Source organism: Quercus suber, unplaced genomic scaffold (assembly GCF_002906115.3).
Source record: "Quercus suber isolate HL8 unplaced genomic scaffold, Cork oak 2.0 scaffold_98, whole genome shotgun sequence".
Taxonomy (NCBI): domain Eukaryota; kingdom Viridiplantae; phylum Streptophyta; class Magnoliopsida; order Fagales; family Fagaceae; genus Quercus; species Quercus suber.
In genome coordinates this window covers 1,336,666-1,363,720 of record NW_027069563.1, presented here as the reverse complement: position 1 = coordinate 1,363,720, position 27,055 = coordinate 1,336,666, and the positions used below count along the sequence as shown (strand labels likewise).

Genomic DNA, 27,055 nt, shown 5'->3' with positions numbered 1-27,055 from the left:
CTTTTTCCTTTGCTAGTTTACGCAAGTTTGCAGCGCGTGCACACACCCTGGATTGGAAAGCTGGGAGCTTGGAGTTGGACCAGATTTATTAGAACACACAAGTACAGCGCTAAAAAATAGGCATGCAAGACTTTGATGTCAAGGATTTAATGCTGCTTAGTTAGTACACTATAGAGTTCGTACATTCCCTAGAATGCTCAGTTGAAGAGGTCGTGATTTTGCGGGTAGTAATAATGAAGGGCAGCAAGGATTTTCTGATTACATAATTTTATTTATATACATATATATATATATATAATTTTTATTTTTTGAGTTAAAACTTTGATAATTAAAGATAACGTGATTTTAATTTTAATTTTTTTCTTTAAAAATACTAAAATATACCGATTAAGTTACAAAACTCTTAAACGAATACATAATCTCAATATGATTACATAATCTCAATAATGGTGGCTTATGATTCTCCCCCAAAAATAAAAAATGGAAGCTTATGTTATTTAAGAGTGGTGCATCGTGCAAAATACTAGTTTGACGGTCTATTAGGGGTCTTTATAAACACACTACAAAAAAACGCATACATTACTTCTTTCATCCATTCCATTTGATACAAGCAGATAAACTGACACCACTGTTTCTCTAATTTTATAAAGTGTTTTTTTTTTTTTGGTCAAAAGGAGAACTATCATTGAACATATATAAAGTGTTATTGCTATTCATTTGTATGCAGTATCAGCATGTGAGCCACACTGACAATAATATTTTCTATACTGAAATTTGCTTTAAGATGATATCATGATCACATTCAAGTTTCAATTCTATGTCATGTACTTATGCATGATCTACTCCGAGTTCACTGTCTTTAAATTAGGCGAACTCTTTCACAAGCATTTTCCATGTATGGACAGAAATATGAAGTATTGAACTCTCAATATAATTTAATAGTTTGAGAAGGGGAGATTTGAACCTAAGAGTCTCTATTGGAAACATCTAAGTTAGAGCTACAACCTACAAAACTCTTGGCAAATCCTGGATTTACAAAATTGAATCGTGTCTTTCAAAGATATTTGAGTAGTGGAATTATGACCGGCAATGCAATGACCCCATTATTTTCCCTTAAAAAGTGGGGAAGGGATTAGGGTTCAAGATATTCCCCAACAGTTCCAACACTCTTATGATAAGATTTTGGGCATTAGGGTTCGAACCCACCAACCCCTCCTCCTATTTACCTAGAAAAAAAAAATGGAGAGGAGAATTTAAACCCAAGTTCTCTCCATGGAAGAACTAGGAACTTTAGCACAATATTGTTGATGCTTGCAACAGTCCTAAGTCGAACAAGAAATTAAGAGCATTGCCAAATTATTTTAGGGGCTCTACAATATAATATACTCACTGTCCTAGTAACATTTGATATTAAATTATAGGATTCTCATAAAAATATATATAAATAAATATAAAAAGTGAGCACAACCAAGGAGAAAGGGAGGACAGAGAGGGGGGGGGGGGGCGTAGGGTTCAACAAATCACTAACTAGCACCAATAAACCTAAACCTATGCCCAGTGTTTATCCTTTTTACTACTAAACTAACCAAGCATTCTTCAAAATACATCATCTAAACAAAACTTTATCCACCATTCCTCTCTAGTTAGGCAATCTATTTTGCAAAACATCATCACCTCATCCCATTTCTTCACATTTTAAACCGTCTTGAATTGCTGCTCTCATCTTGCCCTTGGTTGTAAGCAATACCTCTACTTTCCCACTAATGCATACAACACTTTCTGTTTCTTTTCTAGTTATGCTTATTCACCCCAAATGAGTGACAACAACAACTGTCACACTCCGAACTCAACTATAAAGATAGGCATGTGACAACCGCCACACACTTATAAAGCAAGCACCCTACAAGTGTGCAAGACCTTCTTAGCAACTAAAATTTATTCTCAAAATTTATAACAATTAAATTCAAAATACCTCAACAATTTCTTTATTCTTTATGAATAGATCTCCAATAATTTAGAAGAAACAAAATTCAAATCTCATGTACATAATGCCAATTGGCCAAAAGATATAAGAATATCAGAAAGCCATCCAATCCCAAAATTTACTAAGCTTCTTTTCCAGCTCACAACACAACATCAAAACTCCTAAAACTTGCTATTCTTCACAATCTGAAACTGGAGGGAAAAAAATGGTGAGTTATAATATGCTATGAGTTTTCAAAAATAATTAAAGAAGTTCCATAGTCTTAAAATAATAAGTTGCAAATAGATCACATACTTTAATCTTACAAATATATCATAGATGGTTTAGAAAATAGTTAGTTTTTCGTATATCAAACCTATAACTTACAATAAGTTCCAAAAATACATAAACTGTTTTAATGACCCAAAATAGTTCAAATACTCAAACATTTTCAAAATCAAATATGTAATTTAAGGACTCAAAATAGTTCAAATATTCAAATATTTTCAAAATCAAATATGTAGTTTTAAGAACTCAAAATAGTTCAAATATTCAAATGTAATTCATATTTTTAATAATTTTATGACTATGGTCACGCTATATCCCCGTGACTAGGCATTAGAGTACCAATAAATAACCCTCATTGGCTGAGCATCAAAGTACCAATGAATAACCCTCATTGGTTTGAGTATCAAAATACCAATGAATAACTCCCACTAACTGGGTATCAAAGTACCAATGAATAACCCCCATTGGTTTCTCAACAAAAAAATAAAACTCATCGGTTTGGGTATCAAAGTACCAATGAATAACCTCCATTGGTTGGGTATCAGAATCAATTCATAGTCAGATTGTCCATAATCATATATATGAAATCATAATTTCTAACAAAAATATATCTTATCCAAGCATGTATATAAAAATCATATACTCAGTGTTAAAATATATTTGTAATAATTCTTTACTTGAGATCAGTAGTACAATAGAAATAAAAATTCTAACAATTATAAACAATTTTCAGTAGTTAAAAATACATTAATATAAGCAAAATAAAACCCAACTAGGATAAGGTTACTTATCTCCAAAAGTCATACCAAAAGAAACTTCTCATTAAAACTTCCTCTAAAATCCTTAGATATCACCTAAAACAATTTTGTAAATATCATTTATTTAATAATCAAATAATTTAAGAATGACTTATAACGATATCTGGCCAAACGACTACTAATAATGTCCAATAATTTCCTTATACTATATCAAAGTAAAAATCCTTGTATATATCATCTACTGCCTCTAATAAAACCTAGGATACATATTGTCATATAGGGTCAAAAGCCTAGACCATGTTCCATGATCACTTGCTGACTTCCCCAAACGCCTCAATTACCAAACCAATTAAACAAATATAATAATAATAATAATAATAATAAAGGAAAGGTGTTGGCAACTTGGCATTGCTTTGTCAAGGTGATAATTCCATTTATCATATATACATATATAAATGTTTTTTTTTTTTTTTTCCTGCCACTGCTGCCGACCCTAGTTCTTTTGGCATGAGGACAAAACTAAGAAAAGCACCATATCAAACCAGAATCAAGCTCCTGACATGCTTTTACGGAAAAATACTATTTGACATTTATATATTTTACCTCTGTAATTTATCATACTACTGGCCTACATCATAACTTTTTGCTATTCACCAAAACTCAATTTGGTAAAACTGTGCAGCACTTATAGTTCACGACTCAACGCAACACCAGCACAGGGAAAAATAGATCTAATTCCTTCTTCGTTTACATCATCATATTCATTGGATTTTTTAAATTGTTTCACTATTAGCCAAAATATCCATATAAAAAAAAACACTTTAATTCTAAATAAAACTTAAATTTGACAAGAAAACGATTTTTAGACTCTTACTTTAATTGTATGATCAAACTTTCTCTACTTGAATAATTTGAGTAGTTTCCTTTCTCAAAACTTAATAAGCTTATATATAGCTAGAATTTCAACATTCTTCTCTAAAAACTTCCTTATAATTATAAATTATAAAATTAGCCCCACAAGAAATTTACTTAAATGCCCCTCCTTTTAAATCCCTTTTTTTTTTTCTTTTTTTTTTCTTTTTTTTTTTAAGGTTATTACAACAACAATAACAACAGGAGTAATAATTTGTTACTAGTAGGGTTGTAGGTCAAATTAAAGAGCAAAATAAGCAAGGTTCAGGTAGTACAAAATTTTCATTGATATGAAGGCTTTAAAACCAACAAAGAAGCATTTTATTTCAAGTCATTTAATAATTGTACATTTCTTTTCTACAAAAACTTAATTCACTAAGAATTTGATTCTAATATGCTTGGGAATTGGGATGATAAACAAAATTGTGTTCTGACTTTTGACCTCGTTCATAAGTTCGTAACAGGATTTGGATTGCCTTGACATGTAAACTTTTGATATGACAAAAATGCATATTTAGCCAGCAACCTACAAGAAAATGATAGGAGAGAAACGCTGATAAGGATAGCATATGATAGTTCTATTATTGGGGGTGTCAATAAAAAAAACGTTAAATCTCTAAGTAAACAAAGACTTTAGAACGTAACGGCATTGTTGATTGTCAAAATCAAGCTGGTTTCTGTTTTCAAGCTTATTGAAACAAAAAAAAAAAAATTCAGGTAAAAGGCGTTTCAATTTTTATAGATGACAAAGTTTTCAAGAAAACAAAATTAAAAATTCCCGAAAGTGAAGCATAAAAATACTGAACGGTTTTAGACCCCTTAAAACACAACCAGATTGGTTAGCCTAGATTAATTAGCCAAGTTGTTACTTAGTCAAATTATACAATCCTAGGTTAAAGCAATCAAATAATCATATCAAAATAATAAAGCAGCGGAATAATAAAAGACACAATGATATGATCATCCTGGAAACCACACGGTAAAAACCTAGGGAGGATTTGACCCACCGATCCTCAAGGCAAACCTGAATCCACTATGAAAGAATCGAAGTTCATACAAAAGGACTACAAGCTCCCCGCTCGACTTCCTAATGCTACCCACCAGTAGAACTTACTAACACGACCACGTGCAAGCTCCGAATCCATGTACTCCTTCTTTCTTGAATTCTTCAATCAAGTATAAGCACCCATACTTGATATTCTTTAAGTTCTTGAATCTGCAACTGAATGATCATCAAGGTTTTGATAATATCTCCACCTTGAAAACCCTAAGTTTTGTGTAAAAGAAAGCTCCTCAAAGATCTCACAAGAGATTTACACAAAACAACAATATGAGCAACAAAGGCTTAGAGAGGTTTGGGTACAGAACCCTAGATACAAAAGAGGCACACTCTTCTCTCTCTCAAAAGTCCCAAAAACGTTCTAGGGTTTTCCTTATATATAGGAGTGTTTTACTTGAACCCCAAAACGTTTAAATAGAGTTTGGGCTGAACTGGAACTTTGCAGAAAAATAAATCTGTACGTGGTTCGATCGATCGAGTCTAATTTTTGATCGATCGAGCCTTACAGATTTAGTCCAATAAATCTGCAATCACTCGATTCCAATTTTACAAATAAACATACTTTGAGCAAGCCTAAACAAGACTAAACATATTGTTTTGATCATGGTTTGCCAACATTACACATTAGAGTTCTAAATACATAAAATCCTAAATCTTTAGAACATAACAAATACATTTCAACGTTATCAGGGAGGGGAGAAATCATTATGGATTATTGCACACTTTGTAAATGACAAAAGATTTCAAGAAAAAAAAAATTCAAAAATCCCCAAAAGTGAAACTTAAAAAGACATTTCAACATTATTAGGGAGGGAAAAGACATTACTGATTATTAAACAAAGGAAAATGTTAACAGATGCCCTAAAGGCATTTGTTAATAAACCATTTTAAGAAAGTCTTTATGAGGAAAAAAAAAAAAGCTATATTTGGTAACTGTTTTTTCCCTTTATTTTATGTTTCCAAAAACAAGTTTACATTTTTTAGATTAAAAAACTTGTTTAGCAATCCAAAATTGATAGAAAACAAAAACTGTTCTCAAAACTCAATTTGTGAAGGAAATTAGAAACAGGCAAAATGCTGTTTTCAGTTTCTAGTTTTCAAAGCCAATGAAAATATGAGTCTGATTTAATGAATCCATCCCATTTAATGAGTTAGAGCCATCATTGGAATGACGACTTCATCCACTTCTCTATTGGTAAGTATTTGGTCCGGGGGACAATACTCTAAGCCCACCTCTTATGGGTAGGGGTGTCCAACTCAACCCAGAACCGACCAAACTGAGTAACCCGCCTAAACCCGAACCGACAATCACCCGAACCAACCACTCCGACGGTCGGTGACAGATTTCCACGCCCAAGACCTGATGCCGGCGGGTCGAGTGGTGGGTTTTCTTCTCCAAAACCCGAGCCACCTGACCCGACCAACGTTATATACAAATCCAGCAATATTCAGGGAGATCCAAGCGAGATATGGTGAGATCCGGCAACATTTGAGCGAGATTTGGTGAGATCTAGCGACATTCGAGGAGATCCAAGCGAGATCTCGACCATATTTGGTGAGATCTGGCGAGTTTTGAGGAGATCCAGGCTGATTTCGGCGATTTTTGGTGTAGATCTACTGGGTTTTTATAGATTTTGGCGAATGTTTTGAAAATTCCGGCGACGTTTACAGGATCCGGTGACTCTCTCCACCGACCGAACCGACCTGAACACCACCCAAACCCAAAACTGACTGGACTGAGTGACGCCGGTGGTCGGTTTCGGGTCCCTCCGCCTTCCACCCGATGCCCGCGAGTCGGGTCCAGGTTGGGTCCAAAACCGACCCGGCTCGACCCGTGGACAACCCTACCTGTGGGATATGGTATTTGGCCCTAAAACCCTCCATACTGGCCGGAGAATCCACTAAATGTTTAAATCTACCCATCTACGCGAATGTGGATGACAAGGAGAAAGTTTTCTAGAAAAGAAAAAGGCCGAGGAGAAATAGAAAATTTGGAAAGATAGATACTTACAAGAATGGGTGTACTGAACCCTAAACCTTTAGGGAGAATCCTTGGGAGATTTCTTAAGGAAAAATTTAGGAAGGTTTAATGACTGAGAGAGTCTTGTGATTTTGGGCACTTGGGATCTCTAGAGAGCTTGAAGACTTGTAAAATGGGAGAAATGAGTTCTCCAGGTGATTTATATAGGAGGTGGGATTGAGTGGAAGTTACACCGCTCACAACCCAAGAAAGAATGTCAACCATTGGATTTGCACCTCGCTGTTGGATGTGGGAAACATAAAGCCACTTAGAGCAATTAATGACACCTCGCAAGACGCAAAGCGTTAATAGCAATTATAAGGCACGTAAAACAACACTCTCGCACATGAAAACCAAGAAGATAAATGGTCTTGTCTCTTAAAAATCAAAACCTCGTTCTTTCTACTCAGATGAGCAAGGAAAAACCAGAGTTTTAAGGGGCTATTGTAGGAATATAGGTCCAGAATCATATATTAGGTTTTGGGACTTATCCGAGGACGTTATCATGTCCGATGAGGGACTAATGGTTAAGAGGGATTCCAATTTGGAACCTCATGAGTAAGAAAGGAGAAGAAGGTGGTCCGAGGAGAAATTACTCCTTAGCCATACCATGCATAGCCCAGACACGTATCCCAACGAACGAAAATGACCTCCATGAAAGCCCCAGTATTAATGGCATGCCTCATGAACACACAAATAGGAAGAGAGTCCGAAAATATCTAAAGAAAGGCTACTACCCCCGCATTAAATGCATTGCAGCTACTTTTTTAGCCGCATTTATGTGGAGAAGACCTATGAACAGTGCTTCTTTGACTACCGCAACTAACAGAGAGCCAGAAGGAATGTCTGATAGGATGAGCATTTGAGTAGTAGTGTGAACAATTGACAAATTGAGGGCCAAGATCATCAGAAAAGGGATATATAATGTAAAAGACCCTTGAAGGAAAGGGGATCGAAGAAATAGAAAAAATAACACTGTAGCAACCAGAGCTGCACTTGTAATCAGTTCCATTAATCTATATAAAGATTTGCCTCATCAGACAATACATTCATCCAACCTTACGCATTTTGTTGTTGCATGATGGTCTTTTAAACCCATCCTAGCTATTATGAGATTCACTAGAACCTAGTTCTTTAACCCACTTTCTACAAATTTATTATACTGGGCTCATTGACTCACAATCTCATACATAGTGGGCTTGGGTTGTAAATCGTGCCCTTTCACCTTTTAATATGATTTTTTTTTTTAGAAAATGCTAAAGTTATAACAAATTTTACTACAAACTAGTATTGTAATGAATGTGATCAATGACATGAGACTTACAAAAATACTAAAAATATTATAAAATTTACAATATGAGAATTACGAAGATATATCACCAATCATAAATATTCATTCAAAAATGCATTCAATAATTTGTTGAAATCTACCTATCATATTTATTGTCATATCAAATTATATAAATTATGAAAACCACCACGCACATTTGGTGCAGTAATCACTGCACAAATATAAATTCTTGTGAAGTGTAGAGGTCAATGGCTGAGATTTAAGTCTCTAGAAGAGAGTTTCACACATATATACACTTAGATTAAACTAGAGTATAATTTTTATTTTGTATAAAAATAATTAAATAAATAAAAGTTATGTAGTAAAATTTATAGTCTTTTTAACATTTTTCTATTTGAATTACTCGTGATTAGTAACACATCTATTTGTAAGACCTATTTATTTAAATTTGGCTTATCTCTATCTCTAACATTACTTAATTCTTTGAGCCTTCTTAATAGTAAAAAAAAATGTAAACTACAATGTTTTAATATTTCTCAAAAATATTTATATATAAAAAAAGTAAAAATTTGCCTCCAAATTTGAGGCCTTCTCTAGTAAGGGGCCCTAGGCAATGGCCTAATTGGCCTAAGCCTAGGGCCGGCCCTGGGGATTAATGAAACCAAATAAATATGAAACAGCTAAGTATACCTATAAAGCAAAGCAATTAAGCTCTAAACTAGTAGCCGGAGCTTTCAATTTCTAAGAAATTCCAATGCAGAAGTGGGAAAATGAAATCGTATAAAAGAAAATTCTTCAATGAATTGGCCAATTTCGCATTGGTTTTGTGTGTGTGTGAGAATTAAATAGAAACATGAAATATAAACATTTCAATAAATAGAAAGAAAGAAATAAAAACTAAGCGAGTGATGCTGGATTTTTCGAGGAGATGATGATATACAGAACAAATATTGGTAAGAAGGTTAAAACGACGTCGTCGCTTGGTTCAGATATGGCCAAAGGGGTTTTCCTTTCCCTTTTTTTTTTATTTTTTATTTATATATATGTACTTTTTTTTTTAATAATGTCGTTTCAAATGGATAGTAGTGACAGTAGCAAATAGACCAAATAGATATAATATGATGTTACAAATAGATAGTAGTGACAGTAGCAAAGAATGATGGTAATTAATGATAATAGAAAACACATGGTGGTCTTGGTGCTAGTGATAATAACGTTAGGTTGTAATAGATAGTAGTTTGGCAATGGCAGCATCAACAACAATGACATTATTGAAAGCGTTTGCAGTGTCAAGGATGTACGATGAAATTAGTAATATTGTAAATAGTAACAGAATGACAACAATGATGACAATGATACTTGTGATAATATGAAAAGTAAAATATATTCTTTAATGAATTGGCCCTTAGAAATTAAGCGTTAGATTTTTATTTTTATTTTTATTTTTATTTTTTTGTGCATTATATGAATAGAAAAAAAAATTAACCATCCGACTTTATGCTGGATTTTCCAGCGTACACACGCCCAAATAGGGGAGGCCTTGGGCAGGAAGGTTAAACAACGTCATCATTTTTTGGTTCAAAATTCTGGGCCTAGGTGGGCTCAAAGAGTTTCATTTTAAAGCCCAATTTTGTTGTCAAAACTCAAAAGTGAAAGCAGAAAGTGTCCCTTCTTTTTTCTTTGAACAAAAAACATTAATACCATGAACATCACATTTTCCATAACAAATTATATAATGGTTGAAGTCTTTAAATGTGAGTGGTGAACTTCCGGACATAACTGACATTTAAAATTAAAAACTTACCACATTACTACTTACAATGAATCGCTTCAACAATTATGAATATTTTTCTTTTTTTGAAAAAAATTGTATATATAACATTATTAAATGAAAAAGTTTGAAGGTCAAATCATTAATATCAATCCTACCTAATATGTTAGGAAGAGAGCTACATCAAGTGAGTTAAATCATAATTTGATCTTTAGTCCTGTTCAAAGTGCAAATAGTATGGTACGTCTTGAGTTCGAACCATTGGGATCACATTGGCCGTCCCCAAGGTTCAAACTCAAGGCTCACTCTATGCAAGACCTTAAGCACTGGACCATGGACCATGAATTTGAGTGGTGGATGGACCACGAATTTGAGCAGTGGAACAAAAAATCCATGATTGTACCCCAAAAAAAAATCCCCTTTGGAAAGGAATGATTCATAAGCATCTCCAAAAAAATAATAGTTGATGATTACTTCTAAACAACAACCATATACAATCCACCTCGAAATGAGTACATTCAATTTCAATGATTGTAACAAAAGGTGGGTTTCGATTAAATCAACTATAAAATTTATGTGATAAATTTTATTATCGTAAGAAGAAAGATTTAAAATCTATCTACATGAGAGGGGAAATTTTAATGGATTTAACTCATAATTTCTTGAAAATTATAAAATATTAAAAAGAACATATTGTCATATGATAATAATAAAATGCACTTTTGGTTTCTACATTTTGGGCCGATTCTTGATTTGGTCCCTAAATTAATTTCGCTCTTAGGTTAGTCCCTAATTTTGAAAAATCATTTTTATTTTAGTCTCTACCGTCAACCCAGTAACAAAAAAATCTGAAGTGGCAAACGGAGTGCATAGCTAGCATATTAAATGCTAATGCAGCCGAAAAGTAATAATAAAAAATACGACGTCAGCATCCATGTTAGCATTTAATTTAAAATATATATATATATATATCAATTTTAACAAAATTTAAAACATAAAAATACATCGATTCATATTTGAATAAAAATAAACAAGAACATGAACACCAATCACAAGAACACAAGAACATTAGAAAATTTATAAAAAAAGAAATTAAATTAAAAAAAAAAACCTTAAATCTAATTTAATTAAATTTTTTTTTAAAAAATTATCCTTTTAATTCTTTTTCTTTTTAGTTAATCTTATAACATTAGAAAATTTATAAAAAAAGAAATTAAATTAAAAAAAAAAACCTTAAATCTAATTTAATTAAATTTTTTTTTAAAAAATTATCCTTTTAATTCTTTTTCTTTTTAGTTAATCTTAATTCCTTTTCCTTTTCTTTTAACCTCATCTGCGATCAGACCCAAACTCTAAACTCTCTCTATCTCTAATTCTCTCTTTCTCTCTTCACCCTCGACGAAATCTCTCTCAAACCCAAACTCTCTCAAAATCTCATCTCCGTCAATCTGCCAAACTCTGATCTGACCCAAACTCTCTCAAATCTCAGTGATGAGGTCACCTTTTCTGGTGAAGAAGAACACCACCACCCGTGATATCTACAACTCAAGCTATTGCTAGTTTACCTCATTATCCATGCTTAGCTTCTATTTATTAATGTCCTTTGATGCTCAGAATTTTTGGGATTTTTGTTGAGGCTGGGTTTATGATATATGAGTTGTACCTATCCTGTATGTAGTTGCTATGTTTGCTTGATTCTTGTTTATGCCTTTTGTAGTTATTTTTGCTTCTCTCTCTTTTCTGTGTTTAATGGAAAGGGGGAAAAGTAGAAAATTTATATTTATGGAAAATGGGAAATGACATTTAAGATTCAGTGTGGTGGTAACTTGTTTTTTGTGACTTTTTTTTTGGATCGATAGTTGGGTACGCTGATGATTTTGGTTTGGGTTGTGATCTGGGTTTCGTTTGTGTTTGGTCTCTATTTGTGATCTAGGTCTGTGTTCGATCTCTATTTGTGATCTGGGTCTGTGTTTGTGTGTGATCTTCGTTTCTTTTTTTCATTTTTCTTTTTTTCCTGTTTATGTTGTTGTGATATGGGTTTGAGTTATTGGTTACTAGGTTTGATTGGGAAGAATACGAAGAACAAGTTGTAATGGTCTTACTAAAATTAATAATGATAAGTAATAATTTTTTTTAATTAAATTAGATTTAAGGTTTTTTTTTTAAAATTTAATTTCTTTTCTTATATAAATTTTCTGATGTGGCTTTGTTTAAAAAATTTTAAATGCCGACGTGTCATTTAAAAATGCCAAATAATTATTTTTAATAATATTTTAATGGTCATGTCAACACTATATCAGCAAACAGGGCATTCTGTCTGCCACGTAGGAGGTTTCCGTTACTAGATTGACAGTATGGACCAAAATAAAAATGATTTTCCAAAATCAGGGACTGACCTAGGAGTGAAATCAATTTAGGGACCAAATTGAGAATCGGTCCAAAACGAAATGACCAAAAGTGCATTTTCGCCTAATAAATTTAGAGACACAACATTTTTCACAACTACTAACATATAATGCATAATACTTACTAATTACTATGATTACTTTAATCCATAAGTCATGTCAACTAAAAAGCTAACATGGACCTAAACCAACAGAGATTATGTGGAAATCTATCACTATATAATTTCCTTATCATCGACCACACCTTACCACACATTTTTCTTGTGTTTCATCACCAAACATACATCCTGTACCATTTGTCTTAGTGTCCATTTGGCATGATTAATTTTGCCAACTTATTTTACTATTCACCTTATTTTTGTTACTATTCATGGGCCACACTGCACTTTTTGGTACTATTCATGAATCTCCCTGTATTATTTCAACTAACTTTTACCTTTATTTCTTGTACTTTTAGCAAAAAAATTTCAATTTCAGTAAAATAAATAGATCCCAAACAGACCCTTAGTGTTAGATTCCACAATGATTGATTCTTCTGCATTTGATTCATTCCTTTCCTAAAAATTTCTTGTCACGCAAGAGAGTAATAAACACCTACCTTACCCCTTTGATACCAAAATTTCTAGGCGAAGATAATTAATCATAGAAAAAAAAAAATCAATACAAGATTTATTGCAGAGCTCAATTACGTAAATTGCATAAGGGAACTATCTTGACTTTGAAGACTTTAAATACTTGCTGCCTTATTTCCAAACTCTACACCATCATCCTATTTTTATACAAGTTAACGAGTAATTATTAAGTATTCATAAAGTACAATGACGTAATTATTAAGTATTCATAAAGTATAATGACGTGATACTTCATTTTTTTATATTCATAATGAATTCTACTAATTAAACTCATTATAAGATCCATTATAAATATAATAGGATGGATGAATGTAATAGAACGAGTGCCATACTCCATGATTATCTATTAGCTTTCCCTTAACAATCAGATATATATATAGCCAGTAGCTAGCCGTTTAGCTAGGCCTTGTTGGAAAATGCTTTGTCACCCAAAGTAACCTCTTCCGTACCATCATATTCCTTTTCAGCAACTTGACTGGCCACTCCTTGCTGGGCCTTCCTCAGCTTCTCCTCAGCCATTCTTTTGAATTCTCTAGCGGTTGAAGGTGCCCTCTCTTCTATTATTTCACGGGGATCGTGGTGCTTGCTTGCTTGGGCATAACTCTGAAAACATTAATTAGACCAAAACACAATGAGCAACAACACTTTCTAACACCTTTAAGTTTGATTAATGATTTTTAGAAATCACATTATGAGAGCATGGAAAATTCACCAACAAAAACTGTCAGGCTTCGTTTTGGGCCTTTTGGCATTACTTTCTTCCTCTGTTTTTACTTTTTAGCGGAGACCTATTTGACAAATCGCTATCCCACCCAGAATGGACTGAATCAAGACACTGGCCTCAATAGATATTAGTATTATAAATTGGCCAAGCTTGACCAAACGGGTCCCCCATTAGTGGGCATTTGTCACATGACCTAGCTAACCAAGCTAAAGTTCAGAAATGTTACATGGGCTGGAAGATTTCAAAGGGGGAAGTAACTAATGCAAGAATTAAATAACTGTCTCTAAGATCACAACGCAAAACAAACAAACACATACAAGATCTAAGAGGAATGTAAAATCCACAAAAGTAATCAAGGATTCAAGATATGATTTACTGTATCCCAAGTAGTTATACTTGTACATACTGGCAATTAGAAGACATTTAACAACCATATAAGCCTTGTTAATTAGTTGTTACACCATTCAAAGATTGTTTATTGAGATCAACCGATGTCATCTATATACTTGGATGATGATCTTTACTTAAGAACTTGGGATCCATTAGATTCTGGCAGTCTTGACTAATAGACTTGGATGATCCAGAATGGCAAGTCATGGAAGTAGTGGACAGACGTATATAGAACAACAGACAAAAAAAACTAGACACTACCTCATCTTGAATTCAAATTCTACCCCATTTTGTTTCATACATTTTACTCAAAGCACAAGAGGCATAGGAAATCAACAGCTACCCTAATAAACATAAGAAGTACTCCTTCCAAGACCAAAAATTGACCAAAGACTAGCCAAGAAGGAAGTGATGTAGTTACCTTGATGGACTGGTAGACACATGCTCTCAAGGGCTTGGCCAGGAATGGCCGCAAGGAAGTGTTGAAGGGGAAGAGATGGCCACTCATATTGGTTACCAAGCTAGATGTGCAGTACAGACTCAGAGAATAACAAAGTTGGTTCTATAATTACAATTGATGAAGAGTGAAGAAAGTGAATATTAGTACAGGGATGATGCAGTACACGTGTTCTCATGAGCTAGGATATCACTAGAAACGTGGTGGTGTCGCATAGATTTGCCATTTCAAAATTGGCATGCAAATGTTGCTAGGTTACATGTCCTTTTTATATGAGAAAAATGAGTAGAATGTGTGGATGCTCTCTTCCTTTGGGGCCCCTCAATAGACACTTTCTTTCTATTCTTCGCGTCTCTTCGGAAATTCCAAGAGCTATACAAACTGCAATAAGCTACCCAAAAAAAGAAATACAGACTAGCTTGTCGACACATTTGAGAAAAACAATATCCTTTGGGAAAGTAAACAGACAGTTTCAACTTTCAAGTATAGCCAACAAAGTTAATACACCACTAAAAACAGTTTTGGTCATATAAAATAGGATGGCGTATGAAAATAGGATAATAAAGACTGATGCTTTCTGGTAGCCCTATTTAAAAACAGTTTTGGTCATATAAAATACAAAAATTGGTAAGTTTTCACCATCCATTTTCCATTGAAAACGAAGATAATGTTTTTTATATTTTTCTGTACTAGGTAATATAAAAAAAAATATTAAAAAAAAGGGTCAAAAGGAAAATTACCTTTTTATCATCAAAAAATTCTATTAAAAATACGATTTACTTTTTAGAAAATAGTTTTTACTAAAAAAAATTGAAAAAAAATTCTATCCCGTTCAAAACAAAATATATTGGCAAATTACTTTTACAAAACAATTTTGTGAAAATTATTCTCGCAATTTTAGGTAAATTGCAAAGTATATTCCTAAAGTTTGAGATTGCACCTTGAAGTTTACCTCCATTAATAAAAGCAAATCCTTTGTGCGGAGTCCAAATCTTCTTTCTCATGTATTGTATTCCACTTCATACTCCACCAATAATATTTAGACAGCTGACCTCTTTCTTTTAGTGAGATAACACCTTTAAGGTTAGGGAAATAGAAGATCAGTTAAGGTAAATCTCATGTGATTAACTTTTTTATTTTTGTCCGTCAATTTTTGTTTTTTGTTCTGGTTTAGTTTCTTCTATCCGTGGTCTAATTGTATTCCTTCCTTTCTACACATATCCAACCAATTTATGGGCTTAAACCCCACCATTTATTGAGACAAATCCGACCTTATCTCAATTGAAGCACACAACGAAAGCATATTAGTCCAAGCATTCTAAATAGATAGCCATCAACTAAGTCGTACTTATCTGATAGAGTTTGATAAAATAATGAAATTTGAAATTTAAATAAAATGTTATCTGTATATTCAAATCAAATTGTAATCTCAACAATAATATATATTCAAGAGAGCAAGCTTCCCATCCCTAAACTCATTGAAGAATTTCAACAAACATGTAAAATACAAAATCTAGCAACCCCAAATATTTACTAAATACAACCTTTACAAGAAAGAAACTTTTTTCTTTCCACATGTTTCCTAATGGAACAAAAATCAAGCACCATTATTGCCATAAACAAGTCACTCTGTTTCTCTCCACACTTTACTCCCACATCAAACCCTAAAATTTGTTCGGTGACGAAAAAACCCAAAAAAGTCCTTTTCCACAAACCAATAGAAGCATAATTGATTTTTGAAAATACGTGCGAAAGATTCAAAGAGAGGAAGAGTTGGTGATTGGTAGTTCATAGAGAGAGGCGAATGTATCCATATCTAGTGAGTAATAAGGATGAAGATAAACACTTCAGATTGAGACCACAAAGAAAAGAAACAAAACCAAAAACAAGAGCGGCCAAAGAGACAAAAATCAGATAATGAAGATATAGAATTGAGAGAACTCCCAAGAGAAAGCAGCATTATCTCACTAACGTTAATTAAAGACGTTATCTCAGATAAGAAAGAGATGTTACTTTGATAAAAAAGAGGTGTTACCTCACTAAAAGAAAAAAGTCAATTGTCCAAATATTATTAATGCAGGATAAAGTGAAGCACAACACATAAGACCGTGGATTTAGACTCCTCCTTGAGTCACCACATGGCCGATAAGTGAATTGTGATTCACTTGTGTCTGATGTGTATTTTTTTTATTTATTAAGAATTTCATCAGTACCATATAAATAAATAAATAAACAAAAACAAAAGCAATTTAACAAATGTGACCCTCTGTTCAGTCAAACCCTGACGTGGCAACTCAGCGGTCCACCTCTGCATCAATGTAGAAAAGAGTCAAAACCCTCCAAAACTCTCTCTCTCTCAAGTTAGGGTTTTTACAATTCTTCTTCACGTACAACTCACGAACACTTCCACTCCAGCTTTCCACCGAAAACCCGAACCCAAAAATGGAAGCCAACGGCCATGACGAAGCCTCTCGGATCCTCCACGAGCTCCAATCCCTCAAAGCCACAAAATCCGACATAGACCGCCGAATCTCCGCCCTCGAATCTCAGCTCCGCCACCTCAATCTCCAAAACGGCACCGTCGTCAACACCTCCGCCCTCCCAAATCCAATCACAGCCGCCCATCACGATCTCACCCCGGAGATGATCCACCGGTACAGCCGCCACCTCTTGCTCCCGTCGTTCGGAGTCGAAGCCCAGTCAAACCTCATAAACTCCTCCATCCTAGTCGTCGGAGCCGGCGGATTAGGCTCCCCGGCCCTCCTCTACCTCGCCGCTTGCGGCGCTGGCCGATTAGGCATTGTGGACCACGACGTCGTCGAGCTCAACAATATGCACAGGCAGGTCATTCACACCGAGGCCTTCATTGGTCAGCCCAAAGTGAAATCCGCCGCTACGACTTGTCGTTCTATCAACTCCTCCGTTCAAATCGTCGAGCACCACGAAGCTTTGCGCACTTCCAATGCCTTAGAAATCTTCAACCAGTATCCTCTATATTATTTCTTTGCTCAAATTCAAAGTGTTTCATTTAATTATATTGTTGAAATGTTAGTATATGATTTCCGTGACTGGTAACATTTGGAAAGATATGATGTGATAGTGGATGCGACAGACAATGCTCCTAGCCGTTACATGATCAGTGATTGCTGTGTTCTGTTAGGAAAGGTAAATTAAGCTTGATGTAATATTGTTATTGGATAAAATTTACATAAATGCATTGAATTTTATTGTTCTTGGAAAAGATAATAGTGGGTTGTACTTCATTGGTCAATGCAATCATGTGTTTGATTTTAATTGGGAACTTAAATGTACTAAGGAATGATACCTAAGCTTTACTATAAGGATAAATTGCTTAGCCCGTCAGGGTTGGATCACCCGGTAACCAGCTCTGGTGGGTGGGGTCAGTTACCTGTAGGAGTTTGATTAATAGTGAGAATTGTTGTACAGTGCAACTAATCTGAGTGAAGTTTTTCTACGTCATCAAAGCCAGTTTGGAGGAAAATTCCTCCAATCCGCCACATGGCGATTCATAATGCCAATAAGGCACTAACCAGCAGCCTTTATTTTTAGTCACATGACCTATTTAATGGGTCATGTCTACTTGTTTAAATATTTGATGAGACTCGTGATTTAGTACACATGGATAATTTTATGAATCACTACATAATGGTTTAAGGGAGATTCCTCAAAACCAGTTTGGAAGAAAAATTTGTCTTAGAGGGACTGATTTTGTTTTTTTTTTTTTTTTTTTTTCCACATTCAAGTACTAATTGCATCCATGTTTATGAATGCAGCCTCTTGTATCTGGTGCTGCTCTGGGATTGGAAGGGCAGGTATGCATTGCTGGTTATCTTTTCTACTGTAAATATAAGTTTCAGCATGAATCATATTGTTAAAATTCCAAGAATAACTACATGATCAAACTCATTGTATAGCTCACAGTTTACAATTATAATGGCGGTCCATGCTATCGATGCCTATTTCCAACTCCACCTCCAACAACAGCATGTCAAAGATGTGCTGACAGTGGTGTCTTAGGAGTAGGTAAGCTAATGAATTGCTGTATTCTACCAAGTGAATTTCTTATTACAAGTCTACAATTCTGTCTACAATGTCATCAAAATTTGAGTTTGATAAAACCAGGATAAAAATGGGGGTACTGCTATAAAACCAGGATAAAAATGGGGAAAGAATAAAAAATAAGAATAATGAGCAAGTTCTTAAGATGAGGAAACAGTTGCAACACTACGAGCCTCCTTGCTATTCATTTGACACTTAATTGATTCTAATTCTGTATTTTTGTTTATTAATTTCCAAGTAGTAGAACCGCTCTGTTTCTTACATTCTGTTTATTAATTTTCAGTACCTGGTATCATTGGCTGTCTCCAAGCACTTGAGGCTATCAAAATTGCAAGTGCAGTTGGTGAACCACTCTCAGGACGGATGCTTCTATTTGATGCATTAGCAGCAAGAATACGTATTGTATGTATCATGTTCTCCTTTAATAGTTCCTTCCAGTGGTTTATACATTTTTTCCTGTGAGCTCAGATTGAAGTCTAAATCTTGTCTTAGAAAATGAAGTGCTGTTAGGTGAGACAAGACCTTTTGAAGGATCATAGAAGATAGGAAACCATTTGAGCAATTCTTAATATGGAGATGGCTGGACCAAATCTTATATTATCAAAAGATAAAAAGTATTTGTTTAATAAGTGACTAACTTGTAAAAAAACAATAAAAATTTGTAGACCTAGCTGGACTTGCGTTAAACACATGTCAAAGGTTGGGGGCCTGTTTCAGTAGTGACTTCATTCAACAGATGTCAAAATCAATTAGTAGTTCATGTTTGCTCTGCTGCTTATACCTCTAACCCCATTTCCTGCCCTCACCAGCCCCATAATATTTCTCTACTTACATTAGAGTTTACCATCATTTTGATCTTCTGTAGTTAGAACACCTTACCTAGAGCCTCTAGGCTAGAGGACATTGATAAGAAGTGGGTTTTCCCCAACTGTTCTGGGCTTTTGCAAGGCATCTTAATGTGATATACTCTTACTGTCTCAACTATTTATATTAGCGGCTTGTAGTGGTTGGCATTGACAACTGGCACTTTTAGAGTATCTTCTTGATATCATCATCAAGTGTTTCTCGATAACATTTATGTTATTAAGAAGACATTTATTTTAGAGCAGTTATTATTAGAATCAGATTTTCTTTGGTATGATGGGAGTTGGTCTAGGTTAGGCCTTTAACCCTTTTTTTCATATATAATATAAGTAATAGAAATTTTATTGAAGATGAAAAAATACTCTATGTTTGTAATGATGCTAAGTATCTCTAAAATTTACAAGATCAAATGTAAGATCTAAAAGAGTGTTGGAATTCAAAAATGGAAGTACAATGTGTACAACTCCATGCCTGACTTATCAAAAAAAAAAAAAAAAACTCCATGCCTGAGACCAGTCAAACAAAGTACGGATCAGCGAGGATTTAAATTGATCAAAAGGTCTCACAACATCCTCAAATGCATGACTATTTCGTTCCTTCCTTTAACCCTTTTAAGTGGGCTGAATTTGCTCTCATCATGATGTAATTAGTTTATTGCTTTATCGATTGTGTATATTCATATTAATAGATATTGGAAATTTTGTGTTTATATATTGAGCTTTGGCATTTATATATACATTTTCATTTCTGACCTATGTTGCAGGTAAAGATTAGAGGAAGGTCACCACAGTGTGAAGCTTGTGGAGAAAATGCAACATTCACTCAGCAGCAATTTCGAGAGTTTGATTATGAGAAGTTTACTCAGTCTCCACTGACTCCAGTAATTACACTTTCTGTTTCTTCTGTTTTCCATTGATAATTGTAATCGGATGAGTAGGTTGCTTAAACTGTTAGTGTATTTGTTTTGGCTTGTTTGCAATTTGATTTCTCTCTCATTTGACTAAGAAATATGATATTTGAAACTTGCTGCAGTCACCCTTGAAGTTAAAGCTGCTTCAATCAGATTCCAGAATAAGCAGTAAAGAGTATCATGATAGGGTTGCTAATGGGGAAGCACATGTATTGGTCGATGTCCGACCAGCTCACCATTTTAAGATTGTTTCTCTCCCCAAGTCCTTGAACATCCCACTCCCGAGTTTGGAGGCTAGACTGCCTGAAATTTCTTCAGCTTTGAAGGAAGAAGAAGAGCGAAATGGAAGTTCGAGTGCCAAACTATATGTAATTTGTAGGAGGGGCAATGATTCTCAGAGGGCTGTTCAGAATCTGCACAAGTTGGGTTTCACCTCAGCCAGGGATATTGTTGGGGGTCTGGAGTCCTGGGCCCATGATGTGGATTCCAACTTCCCTACCTATTAGCAGGCATGTTCATGGTGGGCTGTCTTTAATGTAAACTTTTCTTTCTGGTTGTAGTAGTTTCTACATATATCTTTTTCTATTCTACTTTTTGGGTCCAAATTTCTATATATTTGTTACCGACTTATTGTCAATGTCCCATAAACGAACAAAAAAGAAAATTACCCTGGCATTAGCTGTATTATTAACTAAAGTAGTCTTTGTTGCTAATGTTTGAAATCTTACACTATTACTCTCTCTCTCTCTCTCAATGCGTCTGCATGTGGCATGGAAATGGATTAACTATTTTTCAGTGTTTTGGTGTGTACCAGAATTCATAATTGCTTAATTTATCACAGCCACTCTGAACCAATGTTGCAGTCCTGGGCCCCGATTTTTTTTCTTGCAAAGCTTGGAATAACCTTTTGTTTGATCTATGTTTATGTGAGCAAAGTTACTAGCCAACAGCTACTGATAAGATTACACCCAGAAAGGGGATAGGTTAGGCTTTAGCTATGAACAACTTGTGCCCAAAGTTGTCCGTTTAGTCTGATGGAAAATGCGTAGAATTATTATCAGTTTTGCAGCTGCCTCGATCATTTTTTGGAATGAGAAGTCGCAGGAGTGTTAAAGAAAAATGTCATATCACATCTTCCTTGTTATGAAATAGATAAATTTTGAACCATGTTCTTCATTTTGTCAGTCTAGGCAAGTGGTAACTTAGTCAACTTGCCTGGCAGTTCACTCTTAATGTGGCCTTCGCAGTTTAGGCAAGTGGTAACTTTGTCTTACACACCCTTGAAAACAACTAAAATTGTAATTTAAAGTCACAATTTCAGTTGCTTTTGAAAAGGTGTGTAAAATAATTTGTGTGCAATAAGTTTAACATTTCCGTTTAAATATATTCTTTTTCACAATTAAAATGATACAACTTATGGGTTTTTCTTAATTTTTTCTTCTCCTTTTATTATTATTATTATTATTATTATTATTTTATGCTAGATAAACAGAGGAAGATAAAAGGAGAAAATGGGAGAGAGAGTAGGGGTATCCAACCAAACCCGTCAACTGACCCACCCGCCCAACCCGGCCGACTCGGACCGAGAACCGACCGACCTGACGCAGGCGACGGTCGACGGTGAATCTCGGCTCCCAAAACCCGAGACCGGCGGGTCGGTTGACGATTAACGGCAGCAATTGACAGAGTCTTAACGGAGGACTTAATTGAGAATGAGTGAAACTTAAAAGACTGAAATGACAAAATACAAACTTAGAGGACTGAAATGAAAAATGATGAAACTTAGAGGGTGAGTTTTGCATTTTGGCCAAAAAAATAATAGATTCGCAACTAACAAGACATAGCTCCATAATCGGTTTAGCTCAAAAATATCAATTTAATCAAGTTTTAAATCAAGTGATTTCATTCATTTGAATATAAAAATAATCAAAGTATACTCAACCAAAACATACACCCGACTCTAAGACCATACCCAAATTGATAATTAAAAAAAAAAAAAATAGGGGATAACAAAAGAGGCAACAGATTATCACAACAAATCTTAGATAGTAAGTTGTTATGAATAAAGTATTTCTCTAACTAGACCGAAATTGACTAAAATGCTACGTTAATGTGGCTTAATAGGAGTATGACAAAAATAAATGCTATGGTTGAACTTTTAGATATTACTAGTTGCAAATCTCCGCGATGCGTGAGAATATATAATTATTTTGTAATATGCTATAATATATAATTTATTCTTTAAAAATTATTGAAAATAATTTGTTCTCCTTAAAAATTGAACTATTTTTAAACGTATTATCCATTTCCGTTCTATTATTTTGGGTTTTTTTAATAAAAAACAATGTCTATACATATCTATACTATATATAATATTGGAAGTTTTGGAAAAAAAAAAATTAAGAAAGGTTCCACAACAAAAAAGAACCATTGAGTCAAAAAAATATGAAACTAGTAATTGGAGTACAATTACAACGTATATTCTATTATTGTTTCAAAACAATCATAGGTAAATACATTAAACTTTGGTTTCTTTTCTTCCTTTTTTTTACATAGAGTTAAACATATGTCAAATGTAAGAAAAATAAAATGTCAAAGATAAACAAATTGAACGGGTAAAACACATATAAAATAAAAATTGTACAAATGAATAANATATGCTATAATATATAATTTATTCTTTAAAAATTATTGAAAATAATTTGTTCTCCTTAAAAATTGAACTATTTTTAAACGTATTATCCATTTCCGTTCTATTATTTTGGGTTTTCTTAATAAAAAACAATGTCTATACATATCTATACTATATATAATATTGGAAGTTTTGGAAAAAAAAAATTAAGAAAGGTTCCACAACAAAAAAGAACCATTGAGTCAAAAAAATATGAAACTAGTAATTGGAGTACAATTACAACGTATATTCTATTATTGTTTCAAAACAATCATAGGTAAATACATTAAACTTTGGTTTCTTTTCTTCCTTTTTTTTACATAGAGTTAAACATATGTCAAATGTAAGAAAAATAAAATGTCAAAGATAAACAAATTGAACGGGTAAAACACAATATAAAATAAAAATTGTACAACATGAATATGAAGTAAGAAGTTGTTGTAGAGATTTCTAATTCTTGAAAACCCTTCTCATAACTGACAAATCAATCCTAGCCACACTATAGCCCCAAAGTGATCACATTGTCAGTAACCCACAAAAAAACATATCATCCACAAGCTTTAGAAATCCAATGGAAAAACTAAAGTTGAGGGAAAAGAAAAAGTAAGATGGGAAAAACAAACCTCAAAGGGACTTTCAAATTTGATGCCACTTTGGCAACTTTTGTGAGGTAGAGAGAGCAACTGTAAATTTATGTTTAAAAATAACATGTAATCACAAGAGTGGCAATTGAAGGGTTTGAATTTCAAAAGAGTGAAATGGTTTTGAAGGAGGAAAATGAAGAGTTAAATTGAAAGAAGATAAATTAATTTGGGTTGGATTTAATGAGTTAAAGAATGTGTAAGGTTGTTCATGTGAGTTGGATTTAATGAGTTAGAGAATGTGTAAAGTTGCACTATTTATTTATTTATTAATATTGTTTAAAAAATGAAGGAAAAAAAAGGTGAATGGTCGATAATGTGGCTCAATGGAGTAGCAACAATAAATGTGACGCTTTAGTTTTTTTTTTTTTTTTTTGAGAGAATTTCAAACTATGGCGTCTGTCTGCTCCTGATGATAGCTCTTTATCATTAAACCAAGATACCAATCAGTTTTTGGTGTAGGTGGGGATTGAACCCCAGGTTTCTTATACAATTATCAGAGACTTTACCAATTGAGCTAACTGAAACCCACTATTATGCTTTAGCTTTTAGATGTATATTGATTGTTCAATTTTCATACTATATGGACTAATGGACAGTTGAAAACTCTAATTGTTTGCTGTAGGATGAACAATTTGATTCTCTGAGATTAAAAAAAAATAATAATAAAATAATATAAAAATAAAATAAAATAACAAAAAAAACAAACAAACAAATGAGCAGAGCATATCCAAGGCTTGCTAGATCACATCTTATATCCAAGGCTTGCTGCAAAAGATGGGGTGAGGTGTTCATCTACAAATATCTTCAAAGACAAGTAACAATGTTGTTCTGTCTTGGTGTGACATTAACTGTTTATTCTCCTAATGTAGAGGGGGAGAATATGTTCTGTATTTTCATTTGATGATTTTTTTTTTTAATCATTTCGTCATATTTTAATTGCTGGTAGTAAGTTTCACACAGTTTAGTTCAAAGATCTATTCTTGCTGTTGTGTACGATTCAGGCTCTCTTGGATGTATATACCATTGAAAGAGAGGCGGGGAAGCTAGATGGCATCAAATTTGGGCTAGTGGGTGATCTTGCCAATGGAAGGACTGTCCGCTCACTTGCTTGCTTGCCAAGTACCAAGATGTGAAGATCTACTTTGTCTCCCCTGACGTGGTAAAAATGAAGGTAAATGTTGATCCAATTGTCATTTGAATTTACCTATAGGTCTTCTGTGTGGTTTAGGCAAATGAGAAGTGGAAATACTACAGAAAATTTGGGGTTTTGGCCTCTCAATATTTACAATTTCATCTTACAGGATGATATAAAAGACTATTTGACATCAAAGGGAGTGGAATGGGAAGAAAGTGCTGATTTAATGGAAGTGGCTTCTAAGTGTGATGCAGTGTATCAAACTCGCATTCAGAAAGAAAGATTTGGGGAGAGAATTGACCAATATGAAGAAGCTCGAGGCAAGTACATTGTAGATCAGAATGTCTTGGATGTTATGCAGAAGCATGCTGTGGTCATGCACCCTCTACCAAGGCTTGATGAGGTACCCATGTGATGTTTAAGTGATGTTGGTGTGTTCTTTATGAGCGCGAACATTTTTAAGTGCTTCTTATGTATTTACTGGTTTTTTGTTTGTTCTCATGAATTTTTGCAGATTACTGTGGACGTTGATGGGGATCCACAGGCTGCTTATTTTAGACAAGCAAAGAATGGACTTCATATACGGATGGTTCTTTTGAAGCTCTTACTTGTTGGGTGGTGAAAATGCCTCACCTCTAGTTTCAAATTTTGACCCTTTTTTTATTTTATAGGGATTCCAATTTTGACTTGGTTTCCATGGTTTACTGAAACTGCGAGACTAAATTGTTTTTGAGTTTGAAAGCCATAGCTCTCAACCATTTTTTTTGGGGGGTGGGGGGTGTGGGGGAACTCTAAATTGATTGCCTGCCGTTGTGCTCTGAACTTCACTAATGCTCGATCATGAGTCGTGACCCTGAAGCTCTTATGAGAAGATCCAATCTGTGCCATTTTACGTCTCAATTGCGCTGTTCAACTCATCAGTTTGTGACCAAGTTGCTGCTTGCTGGCCCTAGTTGGTGTTTCTTTCTATAATAAATCTAGAATAATTTTTTTTTCACAGCTATTAATGTCCCAACAACCACCCTCCCCCCCCCCTCTCTCTCTCTCTCTCTCTCTCTTAGGCCTGTCCACGGGTCGGTCCGGGTCAGGTTTGTGCCCAACCCGGAACCGACCCGATCACTTCGGGTCTCCTAAACTTGGACCCACCAGAGGCAACGGTTCGGGTGGTCGGACGTCGTCATTTTCCGGTCGGGCTCGAACTGTGCGAATTGTCGCCGAATTTTGCCAAAATCTGCATATTTTTGCTTGATTGATTGGATTTCGAAGAGATCTTGGAGGATTTCAACGAGATTAGGCCAAATCTTGAAGAAATCTCAGCAGATCCCAACTAGATCAGGCCCGATCTCGAAGAGATCCGGTGAGATCTCAATGAGATCTCAGTGGATCTCGAAGAGATCAAGCTAGATCTCGACGAGATCTCGCCGGATCTTGACAGATTGGACAAAATAGACTGGTGAACTACTTCAATGGGCGGGGAAAGCTATTTCTGGTGGGTTTTCCGGTCGGGTCGGATGAAGATTGGTTTTCCATGCTTAACCTTATTTAATATTTATTTATTTATTTATTTTAATCTTAATTAAAAAGAACCAGAAAAATACCTCAAACAAGGTTGCTCCCCCACATCCGAAGAACTCAAAATTGAAACCCCACCCATGATGAAATCATCATTATGTTTACTCAAAATAAAATGATGTATCTGTCATGAAAGGAAAGGCAAAATTTAAAATAAATAAATTTTGGAAAAGAAAGAATTGACATTGCAAATCCCTGGAATCATTCGATGGCTTGTTTGGTGTGGAAGGTGTCATTCTTTCCTTTGATGCCTTGGCAGATGACGCGAGTGTTCTTGTCCACGAAAACTACCGGCGGAGGATGCATAGCCGCGGCGGCATATTGCTGAGTCTGAGTCCATGAAGAAGAAGAAGAAGAAGCTCTAGAGATTGAGCCAATCAGCTTGGCGAAGGCTTGGCGACCCATCTAATTCCTTCTTTCACATTTTTTAAATAGCAAAGATTCCATTCGTGTCTACTGTCTGCCTTGCCTTCCTCTATTACTGCTAGCTCTCTTTCTTTCCCTAATA

At 34.5% G+C, this 27,055-nt stretch overlaps 2 protein-coding genes and 1 long non-coding RNA gene across 3 annotated transcripts; 2 read left to right on the top strand and 1 right to left on the bottom strand.

Annotated features, from left to right (window-relative positions):
* Window positions 1-13,309: 13,309 nt before the first annotated feature.
* On the bottom strand, window positions 13,310-15,027 carry LOC136068079 (uncharacterized). Its single transcript, XR_010629482.1, has 2 exons — window positions 14,636-15,027; window positions 13,310-13,703 (listed from the first exon to the last, which is right to left on the bottom strand). It is a non-coding gene; the product is annotated as an uncharacterized LOC136068079 (long non-coding RNA).
* Window positions 15,028-17,010: 1,983 nt separating this feature from the next.
* LOC136068097 (adenylyltransferase and sulfurtransferase MOCS3-like) lies at window positions 17,011-21,266 on the top strand. The gene is made up of 7 exons (XM_065774791.1): window positions 17,011-17,655; window positions 17,758-17,836; window positions 18,466-18,504; window positions 18,607-18,715; window positions 19,035-19,153; window positions 20,379-20,495; window positions 20,648-21,266. The coding sequence occupies exons 1-7, from the start codon at window positions 17,114-17,116 to the stop codon at window positions 21,029-21,031; spliced, it is 1,389 nt and encodes a 462-aa protein (XP_065630863.1). The 5' UTR covers window positions 17,011-17,113; the 3' UTR covers window positions 21,032-21,266.
* Window positions 21,267-24,032: 2,766 nt separating this feature from the next.
* Window positions 24,033-25,634, top strand: LOC112025450 (aspartate carbamoyltransferase 2, chloroplastic-like). Its single transcript, XM_065774756.1, is given in 5 exon segments — window positions 24,033-24,050; window positions 24,842-24,944; window positions 24,947-25,011; window positions 25,142-25,378; window positions 25,490-25,634. Coding segments are annotated over 5 exon segments (531 nt in total). The 3' UTR covers window positions 25,598-25,634.
* Window positions 25,635-27,055: the final 1,421 nt, after the last annotated feature.

Excerpts from the sequence above, each read along its gene's own strand:
- LOC136068097 (XM_065774791.1), top strand. The coding sequence starts at position 17,114 with ATGGAAGCCAACGGCCATGACGAAGCCTCTCGGATCCTCCACGAGCTC. Across the intron at positions 17,656-17,757 it reads GCCTTAGAAATCTTCAACCA|ATATGATGTGATAGTGGATG; the intron begins GTATCCTCTATA and ends ACATTTGGAAAG. Across the intron at positions 18,505-18,606 it reads CTCTGGGATTGGAAGGGCAG|CTCACAGTTTACAATTATAA; the intron begins GTATGCATTGCT and ends CTCATTGTATAG.